The sequence below is a fragment of the Carettochelys insculpta genome, chromosome 8 (genome assembly GCF_033958435.1).
Source record: "Carettochelys insculpta isolate YL-2023 chromosome 8, ASM3395843v1, whole genome shotgun sequence".
In the NCBI taxonomy this organism is placed as follows: domain Eukaryota; kingdom Metazoa; phylum Chordata; order Testudines; family Carettochelyidae; genus Carettochelys; species Carettochelys insculpta.
In genome coordinates, this window is record NC_134144.1 from 24,201,244 (window position 1) to 24,223,332 (window position 22,089).

Below are 22,089 nucleotides of genomic sequence, written 5' to 3' on the forward strand. Positions count from 1 at the left end.
TAAAAGATTACCATTCACTTAAATATTTTGGATGTTTTTCCATTTTTAATTATTGATTTATATTACAATACAGAATACAAACTGCCCAGTGCTCTCAATATTTATTATAAATAACTGCACTGTAAAAAAGATAGTATTTTTTAATTCATCTAATACAAGTACTTGTAGTGCTCTCTCATGGAAGTTGAATTTACAAATGTAGAATTTACATACAAAAATAACTGCATTCAAAAATAAAGCAATGGAAATCTTTAGGGCCTAGGAGTCCACTCAGTCCTACTTCTTGTTCTGCCAATCATTCAGACAAACAAGTTTGTTTACATTTGCAGGACATAATGCTGCCCACCTCATCCTTCTCAGATTTTGGAAGGGACTTCAGATTCTTACACCTCAGTTCAAGTGCTGTAGCTATCTTTAGAAATCTTTGTGTTTTGTCAAATCCTTGGTTGTATTCTTAAAATGAACAACATGTTCTGTGTCATCATCAAAGGCTGCCACAACATGGCAGAATACAGGTAAAACAGAGCCAAAGACATACAATTCTCCCCCACGGAGTTCAGTCACCAATTTAACTATTGCATTTTGCGTGTCCCCTCTGGAATGGTGGCCAAAGCATGAAGAGACATGTGACTATTTAGAATATTTGGCACATAAATATCTTTCACTGGGCAGCAACCAAAGTGCCATGAGAACACCTGTTTTCTCTTTTGGCTGACATTGCAAATAAGGGAGAAACATTATCTCCTGTAAATGTAAACAAACTTGTTCATCTGAGTGACTGACAATCAGAAGTAACAGTGAGTGGTCTTGCGGGCTCTAAGTTTTACACTGTTTTGTTTGAGGGTGCAGTTATGTAACATTCATAACTGAAAACAAAGTGAGTACCATACAGTTTGTATTCCACCTCATAACTAAAATCAATACATTTAAAATCAGAAAAACATTTAAAACATCTAATACATTTCAATTGATGTTCTATTGTTTAACAGTGTAATTAAAATTGATTAATCTTTTTTTTTTTAAAAGTCAAATAATTTGAGTTAATCATGTGATTTAACTGTGATTGACAGTCCTATTAATACAGCTTTGAAACTTTACTATGCAAAAGATAAAGGTTGCTTTTAACCATCTGAATTAAAATAAAATTAGCCCAGGAAAAGTTTCCTTACATTGACAAAACTTTTAATTTTTCCTTTTTATAATAGTGTATATTTAACACAGACCTGTACAATTTTGCGTGCATGTGCGTGTGTGTTTGCTGTCAGGTTGTGTACTTCTGGTTCCAAATTAGGAGTGGGATGATGAGTCAATTCATAACGCTAGTGTTCATAAATCTGAGATTCTATTATAATGGTATTATAATATTCTTGTCTTATTACAGAATTATAGAACTGGAAGGAACCTTGAGAGGTGATCAGATCCTGTCCCCTGCTCTCATGGCAGGACCGAGCACCATCCAAGACCACCACTAACAAGTTGTTGTTGAATCTTCTCTTAAAAATCTGTCATGATGGAGATTCCATCATTTTCCTGCACAATTTATTCCGATGGTTAACTGCCTGGACAGGGCATTTCCTAATGTCCAACCTAAATATCTTTTGTTGCAGTTTAAGTCCATTGTTTATTGTCCTATCATCAGAGGCTAAGGAAAGTAATTTTCCCCCACTACTTTAATAATTTTTTTAGCTATTTGAAAATTGTTGTCTCTCTTCTCAGTTGTCTCTTTTCCAAACTAAACGAATTCAGTTCTTTCCGACCTCCCTCATAGATCATGTTTTCTAGGCCTTTAATAATTTGTGTTGCTCTTATCTGGACTTTCTCCAATATGTCCCCACCTTTCCTGAAATGTGACTCCCAGAACTGGACACAATACTCTAGTTGAGGCCTAATCAACACCTAATTACCTATCCTTTTCCTAATGGTTCCTATCATTGTTAGCTTTTTTTGACTGTCACTGCACACTGAGCAGATATTTTCAGAGAACTATCCACAGTGACTACACAATCTCTTTCTTGACAGTTAACAGCTAAATAAGACCCCACATCTTTTTGTACGTAGAGATAGAAATATGTTTTACTGTGTGAAATAGTTTGCACTTTTGAACACTGAATTTTATCTGTTACTTTGTTGCCTCGTCACACAATTTAGGGAGATCCATTTGTAAAAGTTTTTGAAGTCAGCTTTGGACTCAATAATTTTGTATTATCTGCAATTATTGCCACACCTGCTCAAGGGTCTGAAACTGCAGTATAGCCTTGTGGTTTGTAGCTGACAGCCTATGTTCTCTGCTTCTTCCCCCGCCCCAAAAAAAACTGTGTTCACATTAGCCGAGGCCATGATGACTATACATACAGTCACAGTGCCCTGACAGGAACTTATCTGTTAGGAGTACTGAGTCTCAATGAGAAAACAGGTCCCCTTAGGCCATGATCCAGCAAAACCAGCTTATGCACATGCTTAAATATTACATTCTGAGTACTCCCTATGATTTCATTTCATTCCATTCATTTCCTTTCAATAGAATTAGTCATTGTACATAAGACCTATGTAAGGTTGCGGCCTTATATAGGAAGTTATCTTTCCCAATAGTGTTTTTCCATCTTTACTGCATTGTTTATTTTTCTAATTCATATAACTGAAATTTACCTGTTTACTGCAACATGCAATTTTGGTTTGCAGATATTATCTTCACCACAGTCCAACAGGATGTGTGTCTGTGCAACAACCAAACACATATGGCTTTAATAAATTCAGTCCAACAATTCAAATGTGTGTCTTACTTCCCCTATCACTGCTTTTTTCAAAGGGTTGTAGGTTTTTTGGAAGAATTTTAACTAGGGGAACTGTTTGCTTGTCTCTATACAAAAACTGGGAAAGAATTAAAAATAGTTTCTGTGCATGCTGCCACCCCTTTTACACTTGCCCCCGTACGATTCTAAAGCCAATGTCTACATTTATCAATCATGTTTGCAGATCAGCTTAATATCTATTTCTTTAATCTTGCATCTCCACTATGCTCTCTGTGCAAATGACTGTTACAAAGCTTGGAATAAAAGAGTGAAAAAATTAGGTTTGTCTTTGCAGTTCTCTCAGGATAGTAGTTTACAGAGCATATCTGAAACTTATACAAATGCAAGCATAAGACTGCAGGAAGCACAAGACCAGGGACAATGTCTGTGAACCCTGTGCTCCAGTCCAGAGTGGCAAACGGCAAGAATTGTTTCAGCAGTGACTGCATCTTTGGGGTGTTGAGTTTAAAGAGAGGGAGTGCTCACAGATCTAGGAACATCAATAGGATGCAGGCGTGAACTGCATACTGCAATGAGTAACTTACTCTTTCCTCTCCTTGGAAACCTCAGAGAGGTATGGTACATACAGCAACCCAAAATGAGAAAAGGGATGAAAACCTTTTGGACTAGTATCTCTGATGCTCAATGGACCTCTGTGCTTTGTAACATAGTTAAGTATAATGGGTGAAAAAGAAGCTCAGCTCCAAAAAGGAGGGTGTGCTTAATGCAAAAAAGTAACTTATAAAAGAGAAAAAACACATTCATGTATTTGATAATATTTCTAAAAGTCAGTGCCTGGAGACAGACCCTAATATATGTATTCATGTGTCCTGATGTTTGACTGAAAATAATGTTCGTTATTATGTGGTTTAACCAAAAATTGCCCAGAAGATACCTGTCTGCTAATGTTAGCAGGAGTGAACTGGTTGAGGATGGGCTGTAATCCAGCTGAATCTGTGGCTGTTCTGTAATCCAACCGATATTCCATAAAAATAGTTATCGGTGTAAGCTTGTCTCTAAACTCAGATTCATCCTGAAGGGAGAAATTATTCAAATCATTCTTAAATCACATCACAAAGACCCTAGAGACTCACAAGATTCAAATAAAAAGCCTGCTAGTACTGGGTATGATTACTGTTTACCATTCTCTTGTGCACCCAGAGCTGCAAAGTGAGATCAGAGCCCCATTATACTACATATTATACTGTACAAAGAGAAAATCCATCCTCTGAGGAACTTACAATCACAATATACAAGATAAAAGTAGTGTTAATATGTCCATTTTACAGATGGGAAACTAAGGCACGCCAAGAGATTTAAATGATTTACCCAATAGAACACAGGGCTGAGAACTGGCTCTCCAAACCCAGCCAAGTGTTTTAATCACAAAACCATCCTTCCTCTACAGCAATGATAACTCTGGTAATTACTGTTCTTTATTCCATGTATACAATAAGGCCAAAGACCTCTTACCCTCAAAAAAGCCTGAAGCTCTTCACAACGCATTGTGCCGCCTTTCACAATGGTCATATTCTTAGAGTGACCAGGCTGTTTGTTATGGAGAAACAAAGCTCTCCTCAAGGCTCCTTTTTGCTTAAGCTTATCCAACAGCAGCTCCACTTGAAAGGCTATCAAATCCAAAACACTTGAGTTAGGAATCTCTTGACTACCTACAGGCATAGCAGGTTCCTCCCAGTTAATAATCCACAAGCTGACTTTGGTGTGACAGCAATTTAACCACTAAGCTCTCATTAAAATGTTTATTTATTTCATGTGTGAAATATTTCATCACAATACTGTAAGAGAGGTTGATATGCTGCTAAAATGAGACTAAGAAACTTCTCCTCAATACTATAATCATATTGTTTTTTTAAGAGACATCTTCAAGTAATACAATTGCCTCTATAATGGGATTTCTCTCTGAAAACTGAAGTTAGGAATTGTTTCCAAAGAGCAGCAGTCTTACAAGATTTACAATATCCTCAATATTATCATTACTAATATAATCATTGCTTAATATCTTTGATATGGATCCCATAACTTAAAACTAATACATTTCCTTCTAGGTAAACCTTGCTGGATCATATCTCTTATACACTCATTACGCAGCAAACACTTCAAGTTTCTGGATGTGACACAATGATCAGCCAGAAACCATCAGTCTGTTGCATAGCAAAAATCTATGTAACGTCACCATACAAACCTCTTAGAATCAATCTTTTATTGCATGTGGCTTAAAAATCCTAACCCTATTCCCATCCATGCTAGTGAGAGCCTTTCCACTGATGTGGATGGGAGTTGGATTAGACCCTTAGCACCTGTAACGCTGTCTCTATTGTTACTTCCATCAATGCCCCCACAGGAATTACTTATCTAAAATTCCCTTTTGTAGACACAGCTAAAGAGCTTGGCCCTACAAGTGGCAAATGCTCTCAGGCCTCAGCCCAGCAAAACCACTTAAGCATACAATTAAATTCTGTGGGACTGAATATACTTAAAGACTAATGGGTTTAAATTCATTGCTGAACTGGGACTTCACTTCCAAACAGCTTGACAGAAGGGACTCTTGCACTGACAGGACCAACCGCTATGCTGAAAAAGCAACTGCTGAAGGGATAAACACAGTTCTGACCAGGACTCATGTTTGTAGGCAATTTGCAAAGCATAACATATTTTAAAGCAGCAGAACTTACTGAGTTTATTGGGGAGCTTTCCCTTGCCATCAGCTGTTAAGCAGAACTTTACTTTAAAGCTGTTTAAAAATATTTCAAAAAGCACATTTGATTAAATACTTTTTTCCCCCATCAGAATGTGGTTTAAAAACTCTCCCATAATTTTCCCAGTTCCCAGATCCCCAGAGAGACTACAACCCCAGCCTGCTCTGAAAGTTCACTTCTAATTGCCAAGGCAACCAGAACAGATTAATGACTGTTTCTTTTGTTCTACAATTCCAGTGGGGTCCTGGGGCACTACCCAAAGCCTGCCCTGCTCTTTCCCCATTTATGAAGGCAACCAAATAGACAACTCAGGCCTAGGGTGACCATATCTCCCCCAGTCAATTATGGGACACAGGAGTCATGCCAGCCAAAACAGGACGGATGGTCACCCTACCTGGGAGTCAGGCAGTGGCTGCTCTGTGGGGGCTGCCAACCTGTTGAGGGGACTGCGGGGGGAGGGGGGCATTTGCAGTTCTTGGCAGCCCCATGACTTGGGACACTGGGAATGGGGCTGCTGCCCCACCAGCAAAATTCCCGGATTCCACCAGCTGCAAGAAGCAGGGTGAAAGCTGCAGTGATTTGGCTCCCAGCTCCCCACAAGCAGGGGGAAGCTGGGCAGCAGGTGTGCAGGTCCAGCTCCCAGTCCCCCAGCTGGGGGCAGCCAAGAGGCAGCCGTACTCCCGTGTGAGTCCAGCTCCCCTAGCCATGGGGAGCCAGAACCAGGGCAGCCATCTGCTAATAAAGCAAAATACAGTGCAATTAGCCCCTTTGGCCAAATAAATGGGGAGGCAGGGATGGCACTTGAAACACGGGGCTGTCCCGCACCAAATGGGAGAGATGGTCACCCTAATCAGGTCATGTGTTTTTCACCCCAACAGGTGCAAGAAGAAACTCGCCACTCTGCTCTCACTCATTGCTCCTAAATTGGGAGATAACTGGAAATTCCAGAAGATGGGGGATTATTTCTATGGTGAAGTTTAATGTTGGGGAGGCTTTCAAGGGTGGGAGAAAAAAATATTTGAAGCATGTTGGCAGCCACTCTTTAGAGTTAGGAAGTAAACCCTGTGGTATTATAGCTCTGGGGACTGAAAAACCAGAGCCATCAACCTTAAAAACACAACTATGGAGAATACATGTAGCAGTTTATATGGCTCATGGGACTTCTACACTGAAGGGTCATTGTTGACTGGGGTACAGGTCTTACTACAGTGGAAATTTAAAACTCCAAAATGGACAGTGCCAGTAGGAACACAGAGCCTATAGAGCTTGAGTAGCCCAACAGCTTTTATCTTCCAGGATCATAGTTCAATACTGTATAATAGGCCAGAAATGAAAGCGAGTGAGGTTCTTGACCTATATTGTTAAATCACTTCAAAATGGGGAATAACCAGCAGCCTAAAAAGTTAGGGTAATTGAAATCCAAAACTGAGTTGTAAAAACAGAGGTGTTTGCCAGACACCTGGCTCAAACCAGCCCATGTCCCTTACTTTCCTGAACAGCTCATTCACTCTTATAAACAGCAGAAAAAGTTTATGAAGTAACTTTGCTAGTGACTAAACAAATATTCCTCTGCAAGATGCTGAACTTATGTGCTGACATGCACTAGGGACCCAGGACTTGTGGAAATTTCCAAAAGAATATTGGGGACTTTCTTATTTGCACTGATATGTAACTATTCAGCTCTAAACTGATCTGTTTGGGGAGATTTTACTATATTCAGTGGAAACATTTTGCCATCTGTGAATGAAAGGTGAAAAGTGAAGATCAAATCCAAAGTCCTCTGAAGTCACTGGGAGCCTTTTTATTGATTTTAGTGGGATTTGGCTCAAGCCCTAACTGAGCTTGCTCAGCCACTGACAAACTCCATAGTCACCTTTTTTAAAATCTTTTTATTAGTTGTATTATCTCAGCTTTGAAAGTTTAAGTAAAAACAAACCACCTTACCAAGAAACTTTCACACCAGTGTCTGACAGTTCACAGATTTTTTCCTCGGGATTTAAAATGGTTGGGTTAACTTCTAGGCCAGCGTTTACACTGATAACTGGTCTAGCCCTGTTGACAAAAGTACATAAATTCATCTGAGCAATGACACTCAAAACGCTACATCACACAATTCTTTATACTATGAAAAATATTCTCTGCAGTTAGTAAAGCTAAAAATAATAGATACTGATTGTAGTGATAGAGCAGCAGACAGAAAAAGATACAAAGGGAACCAGAAAGACAGATTTTTTTCATTCCATTGAAAGAGATGGAGAATAGATGAAGCAGAGTTTAAAAAAGGCTGTCCCAGACACCAGGAGCTGTAGACTCTCACATCTGTGCTAGCAAAAGTCAGAACGAATACAGAAAGGCAGATACTAGAGAAGTAGATGGAACAGGGAAAGAAGGGGCAGATACTGGACTGAACATGTGGAGAACTGAAGAAACTTAATGGTACTTTTCCACAAGATCTTCATTGATTAGACTGTAACTTTACAACCCATGTAAGGGACAGTGAACAGTTACACGGCCCTAGAAGCAGATCAGAAAATAAACTGGGATTGTGCCACTAACCCTCCCCTTTTCTCTGAAGCGGGTAAGTTACTGCTCCTCTTTGTGAAGCTGCCATAAACTGTTTTGTGCTCAGCTGAATAATTTGGCTGTGAAAATGAGGGGAGAGGGAGTGAAGGCTCCATGCTCCACTCTGCCCCCTCTGTCTCCCAGGCACGGTCCATAACAAGTAATGAGTTCGAGAGCTGTCAAGGATGAGAGCAGGTTTGCACCAGGCAGCATCATGCTACACCTGCAGGCCTCTGGAGAGCTGTCACTTAGGGGAGGCCATGGAGGAAGAACTCTCGCAGTGTTTCCTCTCAGGTCTGGACACATCCACCAGAGGCAAGTAACACTTTACGGATGCCATATTAACACAGAGGAAAGAATGAGATAACCAATTTTAATCCGTGTCGTTCTGCAATGCAGTGAGACAAAGCTTCAGACTCTCTCATTTCTGTTCCACTCTGTAATTTGCAGCGAGTCTCCTCCTGACAGGAGACCTTGCACCACATGCTTACCTGTACAGAACAGCTCTGTCAACTCCAAAGGCCCCGACAATCAAATCTGGGAAGGAGAAAGAAATGCTAAATGTTTGAGTTTATCCTTTTTTAAATATGGGATTCTAGTTGGTCAGTTGGAATGACACACAACCGTGATGCAATCACATTACTGCAGCTGTTCTAAAACTATGCCAAGGGGGAAAAAGCACCTGGGTATCCATTTTTGTCCACATCAGTGGCTCCTTTCAGTGAGTACCCAAAGCTTGGTGGCATGGTACGGGTGGCCCACTGTCCTTCAAGAATCTGAGATGGCACTGCAATCAAACCTGACGCTCTTCCATTGAAGACGTAAACAACCCCTCTTTTGTCTTCTCCACCATAGGGTGCAGCAACTGCAATATCTGTGAACCAAAAGGAATAGCTGTCATGTCTCCAAATACCAAGGTCGTGTCTACATGCGCAGCTTCTGTTTACAGAACAGCCTTTCTGTTGACAAAACTCATGAAGCATCTACATGGCTAACGTGCTCTGTTGAGAGTCTGTAGTCAAAACTCAGGTGTTCAGTCAGCAGCGTTATCCCTGTTCCCAATCATGAATAGCATCTCTGTTGACAGAGTGCCTGTGTAGACAGTTCTGTCGATAAAGGGGCTTCCGGTTCCCCAGGCAGCCCTGTTTGCAGAGCTTCCTGTCAGTCATTCTGTTGAGAGAGGACAGGGCAGTCTGGCTGCTCTCTGTCAACAAAGAAGATTGCTCTTTCGATCTGCTTTTATGTGTAAGACGCAATCTGTCAACAGAGGTACTACCGAGGTTTCTCTGTTAACAGTGATTGTCAACAAAGGCTACCCATGTAGATGTAGCCAAAGAGAACTTCCTTGTGTTGACAACACTGAACAACTTATGTAGGCACAATATAGTTGCAGCAGAGTTTCAGTACCTGTCAGCATATTGATAATGTTAGTATTCTCTGAAAGATTTATCAACACCCTCTTCTTTGTTTATGTAACTTGTGGGATCATGAGGTTTTTTCAGAATAACACTAAAATTAATGCTGAAAGATCATGTGTACTACAGATTTATATTAGCAACACGAAAGCAACAAATCCACAAACACATTTTTAAACCTATTTGGAGTCATGGTGTGGTTCAATTACATGCACCTTTGGGTATTTAACACTTTCCCTTAAAACAGTGGCGTGCAACCTTTTTCCAACCATGACCCCATATTTTATTGTACTTGTCTCATGAACCCCCAAGTTAGTTTGAGAAATGTCTTGCTTACTCAGTTCATTTCTATGCCATAGAACAAACATTTGTGAATTGAGAACTAATTTTCTAGTAAAAGAAAATGGGGAGTGGGGTTGTATGTGTGGGACAAAACCAACTAGGAAGTTTATGTATATTTTAAAATACATATTAGAAAATGTCTCAAATAGTTTGTTATTTTTAAAAGGTAAAAACAAAAACAAAGAAGTGTTTTACATTTACTTTAATTCAAACTAACAAAAGGGTTAAATACGGCAATACGAGCAAAAAAGAAAATAAGTTCAAATAAAGACAAAAAAGAAAGACAAATTAATGAGAAACTTGAGCTTGAATCTTAGATACTATAATTTTTATTTTCAGATTTATATTTGAAACTGCCACTCTTAGAACTGCCTCCACATTTAGTCTGGACCAATGTTTGGTTTTTATGGCAGCGTAGCAGAAAAAGCAGATTCACACAAGTAGGCCTATGCAAAGGAAAGCAGAGAAAACATTGCTAAGTCTGAGTATTTGTTTTTCCACAGATATCCAACCTTTATCACATGCTGAAGTTTTAAACATAGCATACATAGTTTTGTCTGATGATAAATCAAAGAGTTTTTTGTTCATACTCCGTTCTGAATCCTTTTCATTGATCATGAAGGTAAATGGATTTCAAATCCAACCTAGCTTCTTTTCTGGGAACTCTTCAAATTGTATTGTAAAACTATTTAACAGAGCCATAAGATGTGTTGTTAATATCTCTTCGATTTGATTTAAGTCCATATCACTATCGCTGTGGAATTCAGATTGACGGGGGAACATTTCCACATTACCAAGGGCAACAGAATTCTTTCACATCGTTATCTCACTGACAAACGCTTTCACTTTGAGAGGATTACTATATTCATATTTTGACCTTGAAGACTAAGTTGAGATTGTTTAACTTTTCAAATATGTCTGCAAGAAAACTGAGAATTCACTAACCACTTCTCATTTAGAAAATGTTCTGCAAGTGTTTTACTGTGTTTCAGAAGAAAAATTCAAATTTCATCTTTGAGTTCAAAGAGGCACGACAGTGTTTTGGCATGTGACAACCATCTTATTTCAATGTGAAGAAGTGTGTTGTGATCAGAGCCCATTTCATTTTACAAAATTGTAAAAAAAGTCTGCTGTTCAAAGTCTTTACTTTTATAAAACTGATAACGCTTACAGCATCTTGTAGTACCTTATTGACATTTGGCTGGAGTTGTTTTGAGGCTAATGCTTCCCTATGTATCGTGCAATGGTGAAACCTTACATGTGTTGTGATTTCTTTTATTCTTCCTTTGAATCCCTTTCTTTGATCCTGGTAAAGCAGCTATGCCATCTGTACAAATCGAAATGCATTTGGACCGCAACATACAATTCAATTCAAAAAGCTTATTGACATGGCTAAAAATTCTCTTCTGTGGTTTTCCTTTCCTAAGGTTCACAAAATAAAATCTCTTTCAAGATCTCCCCATCATACCAGTACCTAACACACATAGGAAGTTGAATAAATTTGTAACACGTATAGATTCATCCAACTGCATCGCAAAGTGATCAACTTCTTTTAATACGCCCAATAGTTGCATTTTAATATCTTCTGAAAGTGCGAGTGATGATGCAATGTGAAACTGTCTCTCGATAAAGGAATAGTTTTCATTTTATCATATTTTTCATGGTACATAAATGAAACCATTTTAGCTGTAGTTGCCCAAACAAGAGGTTCGCTAATAGAGTGAGGTTTCATTTATTTTGCTATTAAATATGAAGTTTCTAATGATGCTCTCAAAGCTGTTTGAGAAACTGTAGTAAATTTTTACAAAAAACTTTTTTGTATTTTGAGATTCATTTTCAAATGAATCTTAGAGCGTTCATCTTTATTAAGATATCGCAGATGTTTGTTTTCTAAGTGTTGCCTTAATTTTGTGGGTTTCATGCTTCCGTTAGCTAATATTTCTAGAATTACACATTTGGCTTGTTGCTCACCATTTACGATGGTGAAAGTAAATCTATATTTGATGTGAGTCTCTTGGCATTTGCGTTCTTTTTTGTTCTGTTTTCAACAGGTTGGGGTTAGCACTGCTGATGACATCATGCTCGTAGTAAGTTCCAAATATTCTTCCGACAGCCTACTTGGGTTCCCCCCCAGCCCAGTATTACTTGCATTGTCAGCACTATAACCACTTGACGGTTGAATAATTAAACAGTTATCCATATTGGCAGTATTATTTTAATTTATGAACCGACGACACACCACAACACAAATGCAGTGGGTCCAAGGAGGCACGCAGTGTGCACTACCACTTCCATGAATGACTAGACCAGACTCCACAGCAACGGCCATGTGAGGCACTTGCTCCCACACCAACCAACACAATGCATGCAGGTGATGCACAATCAAGTGTCAAGCTGGCCAAAATGGAGCCAATGTGACCACAGCCTTTTTGAAATAGGCCGACCCGGGGTCTGCAACAGAAATAGCAAGGAGAGCCCTTTTTTCAAATTCAGTTACCAAATCAACACCTCAAGAGCTGCAATGCACATGAATACAAAAGTCCTTAATAAATCACATCAAACTGTACTTTTTGTCACTCCTATTTTAAGAACAGTGCACACACAATTATTTGTGCCAGTTATAAAGAGCTACCCCCATCTCCAGGCTTCACCCACCTCAGCCCCCAAATCTGCCCTCCTATTCCCAAGCTTTACCCCCATCACCAAGCTGTACCCTCCATCACTCCCAACCCCATCCCCAGGCTTCACCCCTCTCAGCCCCAAAACTACTCTCCATCCCCAAGCTTACCCTCCACAACTCTTTCCCCGCACCCTCAGGCTTAACCCCTATCAGCCCCAACCCCACACCTTCACCCGCAACCTACTCACCCTGATCCCCAGGTTCTACCTGACTTAACCAACAAGCTCTGCCTACTGCTCCTCCATGTGTGTCGCCTTCGCTTCCAGCTCCCCCCTGCTGTCTCCTTCCCAGCACAGCTCCAGCAGGGAAGGCTTGGCTGCCCCTCCCCCACCCCCCAGCTCTGCTGGCTTCCTCTTCCAGGGCTCCCTGCCTTTGGTGGCTCCACTTGTGGCTCTGGAGGCTGCTGCTACTTAAACAAAACAAAACAAAACAAAACAAAAAAACACACCAACTAAATCTAGTTTTAACTGTGAGCTTTGTTTAAGCAGCAGCAGCTTCCAGAGCTTCAAGAGGAGTCGGCAGCAGCAGCGCTCGGAGCCACAAGTGGCTCTTTAAAGAGCTGCGACCCCCAGGAAGATGTGTGACCTCGAAGGGGGTTGGGTTGCACCCCACTGCCTTACAACACTCAGAACTGGTTACAGTTGGAGACAATTCTTCAAACTACACTTCATTAATATAATTATGTTCACCCAGAGGGTTTAATAACTCCTGTAATCCTAAACCAGCCTACTGTAACAATTATCAGATTCTACGTGATATGTTGATGAGTGCTTGGCATCATACCATAGGCAGAATTTAAATTAATGCAATTATGCCACATCTCACCGAGTCTGAGAACACTTAAAATTAGCAGTGAATGAAAAATGGCAGTAAACAAAATGCCAATCTCATTCTTCATAGGAAACACAACTTAAAAAAAGACTGAGCTATAGTAGTGTATATAAAATCTGAATTTAACTGTGCCCAGGCTGATTGAAGAACACCACTGATACCTAATCAAAGCATTTAAATCTGAAACAGTATGTAGCAGGCGTTACATTACTCCCTGTACATTCATATAAAGTTGTATAATCAGAAGAAATTCTCAAATATAGCACTGTTGTTTCACAGGCGTGATTGGCAACTTAGGTTAGTGAGCCACATGAGTGGCCCTTCTTATCAGCAGGCCGTAAGTTTTTCCTAACCATCTCCCGGGATAAGATAGTTTTCCTAACTGCACTTGCACACCTAGAATTTGTGAGATATGCTGACATAACTGGAGCTGCACTTTGACAGATGCAGAGGGAGCACATGGCTCTCACTGCCAGTGTTCCCTCTAACTTGTTCCATCCTTCAGTGGAATAAATTTTGCTATGTGCACCAAGGGATGTGTGGATGTGCACTCACTTCACCTGCATGTCACTTCAGTAATACCCGTTTAAAAAAAAATTACACTTACAGAAACCAATAAAATCTGGCATCTTTGCACATGGGCCACAGCAAACAAAATGTCTCATGGGCCAGATATAGAACCCCAGTGGGCCACATGTGCACTTGGACTGCAGGTTGCCCATTACTGTTTTACAGGCACTATGATTCAGCTGCACTGAGCTCAGAAAAGCAGCAGAGGCAATGGCCATGAGCCATGCCGGGATGGAACCAAATGAAACTGTCATGGAGCAGAACAGAAGAGCTTATGGAAATGACAGAGTAATGACTAAATCCTGGAAAATGAATTAACTTTAAAAAGACTCAGTTCCCTCTCTAACACATCAATTAATTTTGATTAAAATAACCTGAGCAGAAAAGCACAACACAGACACAAATGAACCACAATGACCACTTGTAGTATCTAGACCAATGACCAGCATTTTGCAGGACCAGTCTTCACCTTGATTTTACCCGTCTCATTGCACTTGTACTTGAATGGCTGCTGAGATACTGCCGCTGCACAAGGACTCCATGCTATTAACAACTAAAAAGTCCAAATATTCACAATTACTAATGCCACTGGCATAGAATACTTTGAGCAGCCGAACATGGTCCTCTAAAACATTAAACCAGTTTTCTATTATGAAAAGAATTCATAACGTATGCATATTTTTGCTTCTGCTGCATGAGAAGAATCTCCTAGAGAAGAGTATCACCTCTAATATTGTTCTTTAACTCTAATTTGCGTTTCTTGTTCTGTTTTGTAGTATGATTATTTCTGAACTATAATATTTCCTAGGGGTCAAATAAGAGACAAGATGATCAGCTATAATCCCTAACGTATTAATTTTTCATGAAATTGAGGTTGAGGTTGTATTTGGTATCTATCATAAGGAGGACTGGCTTTTATAAAAGGGAAATCTCAAAACTTCATCAACTATGTCCTTCCGACTATTATGGGAATGAAGCATTTGATCAAAATTGATCAGATATCAGAAATGGCAATATACAAAAACCTGTAGGAGAGCACTTCAATCTCCCGGGCCACACAGTAGCAGACTTAAAAGTAGCTATCCTACAGCAAAGAAATTTCAGGACCAGACTCCAAAGAGAAATTTCTGAGCTACAATTCATCTGCAAATTCGATGCCCTCAGCTCAGGCTTAAACAAAGACTGCGAATGGCTGGCTAAATACAAAAGCAGCTTCTCCTCCCTCGGTGTTCACACCTCCAGATCAACTGCTGGTAGTAAGCCTCACCCTTGCTGACTGAGCTAACCTTGATATCCCCACCCTTGCTCTGGCTTATTTATACCTGGCCCTGCAGATTTCCAAGACCAGCATCTGATGAAGTGAGTCTGTGCTCACGAAAGCTCATGCTCAAAACTTTTCTGTTAGTCTGTAAGGTGCCACAGGACCCTTCGTTGCTGTTACAGAGCCAGACTAACACGGCTGCCTCTCCGATACTTGATCAAAATTGTTACTATACTTATCATTCTGAAAGAAGTTCATTGATTGATATAACATCTTAAAATAATCAATATTGTAGTTTAATTGGTATAGTCTCTGGATGGTGCAAACCTTTAATTCCTGTTCACATTTTTGGGAGTAACATATTCATCAATCATCAAAGAGAGAGACTAGACCTTGGTGTCCAGCAGTCTAATCTCTTTGTGGTTAGAATTCACATTCCTATCCTGCCCAGACTTACACTAAAAAGATTTAATAATTTACAAAATGAGGTCCTACCGTTGAAGCCATCCTGGTCCAGGTCCCCCAGAGGCGCAATAGCGCTGCTGAATCTCGCAAAGATCTCAAACCCATTCAGCTTTATGATCTGAAAACCTCCTGAGGCTTGCTGAAGGCATATGGAGACCTGGCCCACCTCTTGAAGCTTGCCATCAGAGCCCCGCTCCATAAAGAGAGGTGCTCCAATAAACAAATCGGTATAACTGTATTTTAAAAAAAAAAGTCGTTCAACCACCACAAGAATCTCCAGTCTCAATTTTATATATTCCCATCACTCACTGCCACACAGAATTGAACAGTAATGAACAGGGTGAATGTTTTATATTATTATTTATATAATTATAATTATTATTATTATATATTATGGTTTATATATCTATTTTTAGGTTTCTCCTTCAATCTAAAGTAATTTAATGTTGAATAAAGCCTATATCTACCGGAATCTAAAGCATGCTTTTCCTGTTTAGACAACATAGATGAACTATGACAACTCAAAAAAAATCAAAATTAAAAAAAAAAAAAAAATCCAGGCTGAGAGCTCAAAATGAGGCATGTTGTGCAGGGAGGCCCTAATAAAATGCAGTAAAATAGTGGAAAACAGCAAAAAGGAAGTATAATAGTTTTTTGGGGTTTTTTTTGTTTTTTAAAAAACACAAACTTGATAATTTTGTTCTAAGAAATTATTTTTAGAGTGACAGATAATTATTCCCACAAACAACTAAGAAAAAAGCACTTACTCATCCCCATTAATATCAGTGGCAGCTACAGAATATCCAAAATAGGCCGCCATCTGGAAAACAACAGAAATTTTACATTTGATCCAAACATTTCAGTGAGAACATTTAAAATCTTCTCCGCCCCTCTCCGAACCATTTTATATTTATTTTTATAACATTTACATTTTTCTAGGTTGCCACCAATAGTTCCTTCCTCTGTTCCCCTCAGCATAAAGAGAACTGATGACTTCTTCCTTGTAACTAGTAGAATCCATTGGTCCATCATCTTTTCTAGTTCTTAAGAGACCAGCCTGAATTACAAACACCAAGCAGCACTAACACTACTCCAGTCCAAGGACTCTTACAGGTTTCTGTGCTAAAACTATTTTTTTAAGTAAGGAGTATCATCATAAGAAAGGGAACTCATGGAACACACCCACAAATTACTAAAGATCTGGAAGCATATGACTGAATCACTTCATACCTACGTTTTATCCTTCTGAAGAATTTCTCTCTCCTGCAACCATATAGCTACTATACTGGTATAAAGCAGAACTACATACCTGTTCTCCAGTAAAATTGTACAAGGATGACATATTTTTCCCATTGTAAATAGACACCTGCATAGGAAACATAAATGAGCCAGTAATACACGCTGCAATATTTAACACTGATTTTTTTTAAAAATTATTTTCACATTTAAGATTTCAAGTCTCCTACCATGCCCAGAGTTCTCGCTGCTCTTGGAACCCCAGATACGAAGTCTGAAACATAAGAGAAGACAACTTGATGAGGTTCAGATTCCAGTTGGCAAAGAACAAGGGCTCAAGCTGGACCTTAATGTGCCTGAACCATTTTGCACATTCATAGATATTTATGTACTAAAATGTGTATGCCTACAGGTGCATCAGGGTTCGTTTGTGTAAATATTACTTCAAGTCTGCTTCCTGCTGACCACATATGGACATAAAGGTTGAACATCTCTAGTCCGGCACGCTCTCATCTGGCAATATCCATAACCCAGCACAATTACAGCTAGCCAGACAACCAACTATTATGGATGTGGCCAAGTTTTCTCTACAACCACCAGTCCTGGCTCTCAATGTTATGTGCTGTTATTTGGCTGTAATTTACCCCTAAATGTCATCTAAAAGCCCAGTGAGAAGTGTTGGTAATGCTGCTAGACAATACTGACCTCCCCTGGTTTAGCAAATTCTGTCATTTGGCACTGGTCAGGTCCCAAGGGTCCCAGACTAGAGATGTTCAACCTGTACCAACAAAACATGAACAAGGCCATACCTTCTATGCCATCACCGCTGAACTCTCCAACAGCCACCGAATAACCTGAGCAGCCATAACAAAAATGGTAAGTGACTATATAAATCTTATTAATTTTTGTTTTCCATATAATTTCTCAAAACTTCCCATATTAGCTACTTTGCCTGCATATTGTACTGAATGATCTCGACAGACAGTAAGATAAATAGCTATTCCAAGGAGCATATCCATTGGCTAACTACACTAGCCAACTAGTATAGTTGAAGTGTGTATGGGATGCATTAATTTCAGTAGGAACAGTCCTTCCCAAATGGGCAGGTTTGTTTTGGCAAATAGGGATGGACTAGTCTGAAACGGATGGCTAGGTTCACACAATCATGAAGAACATAGAGATGGTCCAGAAGCGACATGTTTGGATTCAACACTAAACTTGCCCAAAGTCTGAAGTGATTTCAACACTGTTCCAACTCATGTTGAGCAGTAACAGAGAGGGAGCCATGCTAGTCTATATAACTATAAAAAAAGCAGTCAAGTAGCACTTTAAAGACTAACAAAATAATTTATTAGGTGAGCTTTCTGTGCCTTAAATATTGAGTCTGTTCTGGTATGGCTATGGTCTGAAGAAGTGGGTCTGTCCCACGAAAGCTCACCTAATAAATTATTTTGTTAGTCTTTAAAGTGCTACTTGACTGCTTTTTTGTTCCAACTCATGTTTCTCTCTAAATGGAATCCTTAGATGAATTTATAGCAATGAAATTTGGTGGTGATCAAAGCCTAATGAGGATTTACTGTTATGTTCAAAAAGGATCATCAGAAACAGTAGTGAAATGCAAAATTATCTTAGTTCTGGACTCAGCTGCATTTTGAAAGGGATTTTGAATAGTGTCTAATACTCAGACACCTCCTGGCTGAGATATTAATACTTCACCTGATTTTTTTTTATTTTAGTGAATCAGGGAAGGTGACATAATAATAATACAAATGATATAACAAACAATAACTAGTTCTATATAAATTAGGATGGTGATGGTAAAATAATCTCCAACCTCTTCATTAACTGAATACAAAAACACCAATCGCAAAGCCATTGTTACTGTTAGAAAAATAAAACCCACCAATGCACAGTGATTTGCCAAAAGCATACTTAGTTAGTGGTTGATTCGAGTGTGCCAGACAAAAATTCTTAACTCCTGGGCCTCATGTCTACTCACAAGATCATCAGGATAGAAAATACAAATTTTGCAAAGGCATCATTATTGGCACTTCAACAGTTGTGAAAGACATTTGGGATTCTTAAATGACCACAATAATTCAGCACCTCTGTATTATTCAGGTGCACATATTCCGTATTCTCCCTACCCTACACTGGGCCATTAGTCCAGTACAGTTTCAGAGGAAACAGCAGTACAGTCACTTTTTGAAACACAGTACTTTTTCTTGACAATCACATGTTCATCCGAGTACTTAACCTCTGAGATAAAACAGAGCCAAATATGATCAACTTCAACTTATTTTAGTTGGGGAGAGCAGTTTCTTCCTCTAGATAAGGTTCTACTAGAAAGTTTAAGACACAGTATTCTTTGAGAACTTCCAGGAACATTAGCAATAGTATCTATAGTTATTTGTAGTTACAGTATTAAAATATGGACATGCTCAGGTCCAAACAGGGAAATATTTTTAAAAAAAAGACAATTCTTTCAAACAACTTATACGTTAACAAAATAAAAATGTGTCCCAAAACAGTTCTCTCTTCCAGTAATCCCTGCTTCTTTTTTGCACATGCAGCAAGATGCAGATATACCCACTGTTTACTGGAATACTGACTTCATGTTGGTATCCCTAGGAATTATACACGCTCACCCAAAATTAGGCACTACAATTATTCTTTCACAGGAATTTTACTCCGTGTACCCTAGGAACATTTTTTCTTTGCTTTCTTTTGTCTATGCCGTAAACATATAAAGCTAAATGATTACTACCTTGATTTCTCCTGGGCAATGTTTTTATTCGTTACTCCCTCTATGCACATTTTCATTTTGTTTAATAGAATCCAAAGGCTCTTTTTCAACTACTGTATTTCCACAGTAAATACATGGTGAGGACATGGGTGTGGACATGAATGTAACTCTCAGGTCCATGAAAAGTTAACAGCATCCACTATGTTGACAAAAATGAAGTGAAGCCTTAAGTGGCTCTGGCATGTTGAATTGGTACACTAGGGGAAAAGCAGGCTTTCAGTTGTTCCTGATCAAAATATTTTTAAATCTAGAAAGGGGACCACACTAAGTACAAATTTAAGTAGCTTTCAAACTCTTCTAATATTTCAGCTTTTTAATTTAAACTCTAGTACTTGCTTATCTATATTTACATAAGTATGAAGAAATGGGTCACTGAGATGGACCTCCAATCCCTTATTAGCAGCATCCACTTATGCACTTCTGTGATAGACAGCTAGCTAAAGAGTGAGCCAGAGTCCTGCCATGCCAGCTGCAGCAGAAAGGGTCATTGGCACTAGCTGAGTAGGCCCAAACCTGAAAGGTAAACAACTGCAGGCCTCAATAGCCACAGGACTACATAAGCCTGGCAGGAAGCAAGTAGTAGAAGGACAGGAAAGGGAGGAGCCAGACAGTAGAAGGTTGTTCTCCCCAGCTAGCTGCAGGAGTTAGCAGTCTTTGAGCTGACTGTGCTGAACCTTTGTACATAGAAGGTGGCAGGAACTAACATGGACAACAACAGGCAGGGTGCATGCCAAAGTCAGTGGTCTCTGACTGGTTTGTGGGTTCAAAAGGGGCCCAGAGTAGACGAGTTTGTGTGTGAACCTGTTACAACTTCTTTTTGGTCTTTTAGTCTCCTTTAAGACCTCTCAGGGAATGTTGAATTTTGAATTACCTGGAAAACTGGTACGATTTGAACAGGAAAGTCTGATTCCATGCTGGACCAGCAGATATTAGACAGCCCCGTAAAGTTAGAATGGGGCTTGTTCTTTTACTTTCATGAGTTTAAAGTTAATAAAGGACTTAAGAACTAGGGAATTTACTGTATCATGTTAAACCAGCTGTAATGAGTACTGTCACTGAAAGATCTCTTATCACACACTTTTTCCAAGGACCAAACCGTCACTGAAAAAACAAACAAACACTCTTCTCTTTGACACACACATAAATTGAGCAAGGCAAGCACATACAGATTAGATAACCCGTTTTAGGAATAATTTGTTCAGGTTACTGCAGGTCATGGAGAGTGACTGTGTTAATCTTTTGGCAATATTGAGCTCTTGGATGTGTTATCAGAGAGACAAGCAGGTGCATACAACCCTAATGGACAGGGCTTTCAAAAGGTAGATGCACTCATCAAATGCTACCTGTATCAACATTAACGTTCAGTAAGTATTCAAACCTGCTCCTGTTGAAATCAACAAAGACAATAAAAATTGTTGGGTCTTTCACAATGGGTTCAGGCTCAAGTCCAATGAGTCTTGCTACAATATTGATACAAACATTCCTTTATTGTCAAAGTGACCTACCCAGGTAGCTGTCATCAAAAGCAGCACTAGCAGATCGTGTTGCTAACTGGTCATCATACTTTATACTGTAGACTTTGGAATTGTATTTAGCCACAATTTCTGCCACACGATCAGAAATCAGTTGACCTGGGGGGGAAAAACAATACATTAAAATGGAAAATTGCTTTGGAGAGGGGCAGCAATGTTAGTCTGTAGCTTCACAAAAAAAAAAAAAAAAAAAAAGGTAGTCCTGCAGCACCTTAAAAACTAGCAATTTTATTTATTAGGTAATGAGCTTTCATGGGCAAGATCCACTTCCTCAAATCTAATAAATAAAACTGTTAGTCCGCAAGGTAGTACAGGCCTGCTTGTTTTGTTCTGTTAACTGTGAAGAGTGGGATTTAATCAGAGAACGTCAGATTCTAAACCAATAGCTTGCCCATTGGACTAAAGCGGATATCTCCATTAAACAACAACAGTAGCCATTGGGAGGCATGAAAATAAAAATGTAGACCCTGATCCAGCGAAGTCTTAGGCACATGCTTAACTTTAAGATACACACACGCTCTTAAGCATGGTCTTATGCTTTTGCAGAAATGGGGCACTGGTCTTTATGCTGAATATTAGAAGCATATTTGAGATTGGTAGGCTAATAAGACAAGCTCAGTTTATTAATGTCTTTATATTCAGTCCACCAGGACACTAGACAATGTCTTGATTATAGTCTCTCTCTACTTTAAGATGACTCTTTAAGACCATTCAAAGCTGCCTGGGAAAGTTGCATAATTTACATTCATACCATTCCACTAGATGTTCTTAAGTTTAGAGACAACATTTGCCCAGCAGCTCAGAATTTAGGTTAAAAATATTGAAAGAAATTACGAAACTGCAAGCTCAGAAGCATTATTCTATTTTTAATTTACTATGATAT

At 39.3% G+C, this 22,089-nt stretch overlaps 1 protein-coding gene across 1 annotated transcript in view; it reads right to left on the reverse strand.

Moving 5' to 3' along the window:
* Positions 1–22,089, reverse strand: part of ITGAV (integrin subunit alpha V) — a 92,406-nt gene that overhangs the window by 30,296 nt on the left and 40,021 nt on the right. Inside the window, exons 7-19 of the mRNA XM_075001638.1 lie at positions 21,180–21,305; positions 17,678–17,722; positions 17,099–17,142; positions 16,942–16,998; positions 16,400–16,452; positions 15,663–15,865; positions 8,751–8,942; positions 8,560–8,605; positions 7,451–7,558; positions 5,483–5,541; positions 4,263–4,417; positions 3,685–3,822; positions 2,647–2,714 (exon numbers count right to left, since the gene is read on the reverse strand). Of these exons, the coding sequence (XP_074857739.1) occupies positions 2,647–2,714; positions 3,685–3,822; positions 4,263–4,417; positions 5,483–5,541; positions 7,451–7,558; positions 8,560–8,605; positions 8,751–8,942; positions 15,663–15,865; positions 16,400–16,452; positions 16,942–16,998; positions 17,099–17,142; positions 17,678–17,722; positions 21,180–21,305 (1,294 nt within the window). The remainder of the gene's footprint in view (positions 1–2,646; positions 2,715–3,684; positions 3,823–4,262; positions 4,418–5,482; positions 5,542–7,450; positions 7,559–8,559; positions 8,606–8,750; positions 8,943–15,662; positions 15,866–16,399; positions 16,453–16,941; positions 16,999–17,098; positions 17,143–17,677; positions 17,723–21,179; positions 21,306–22,089) is intronic.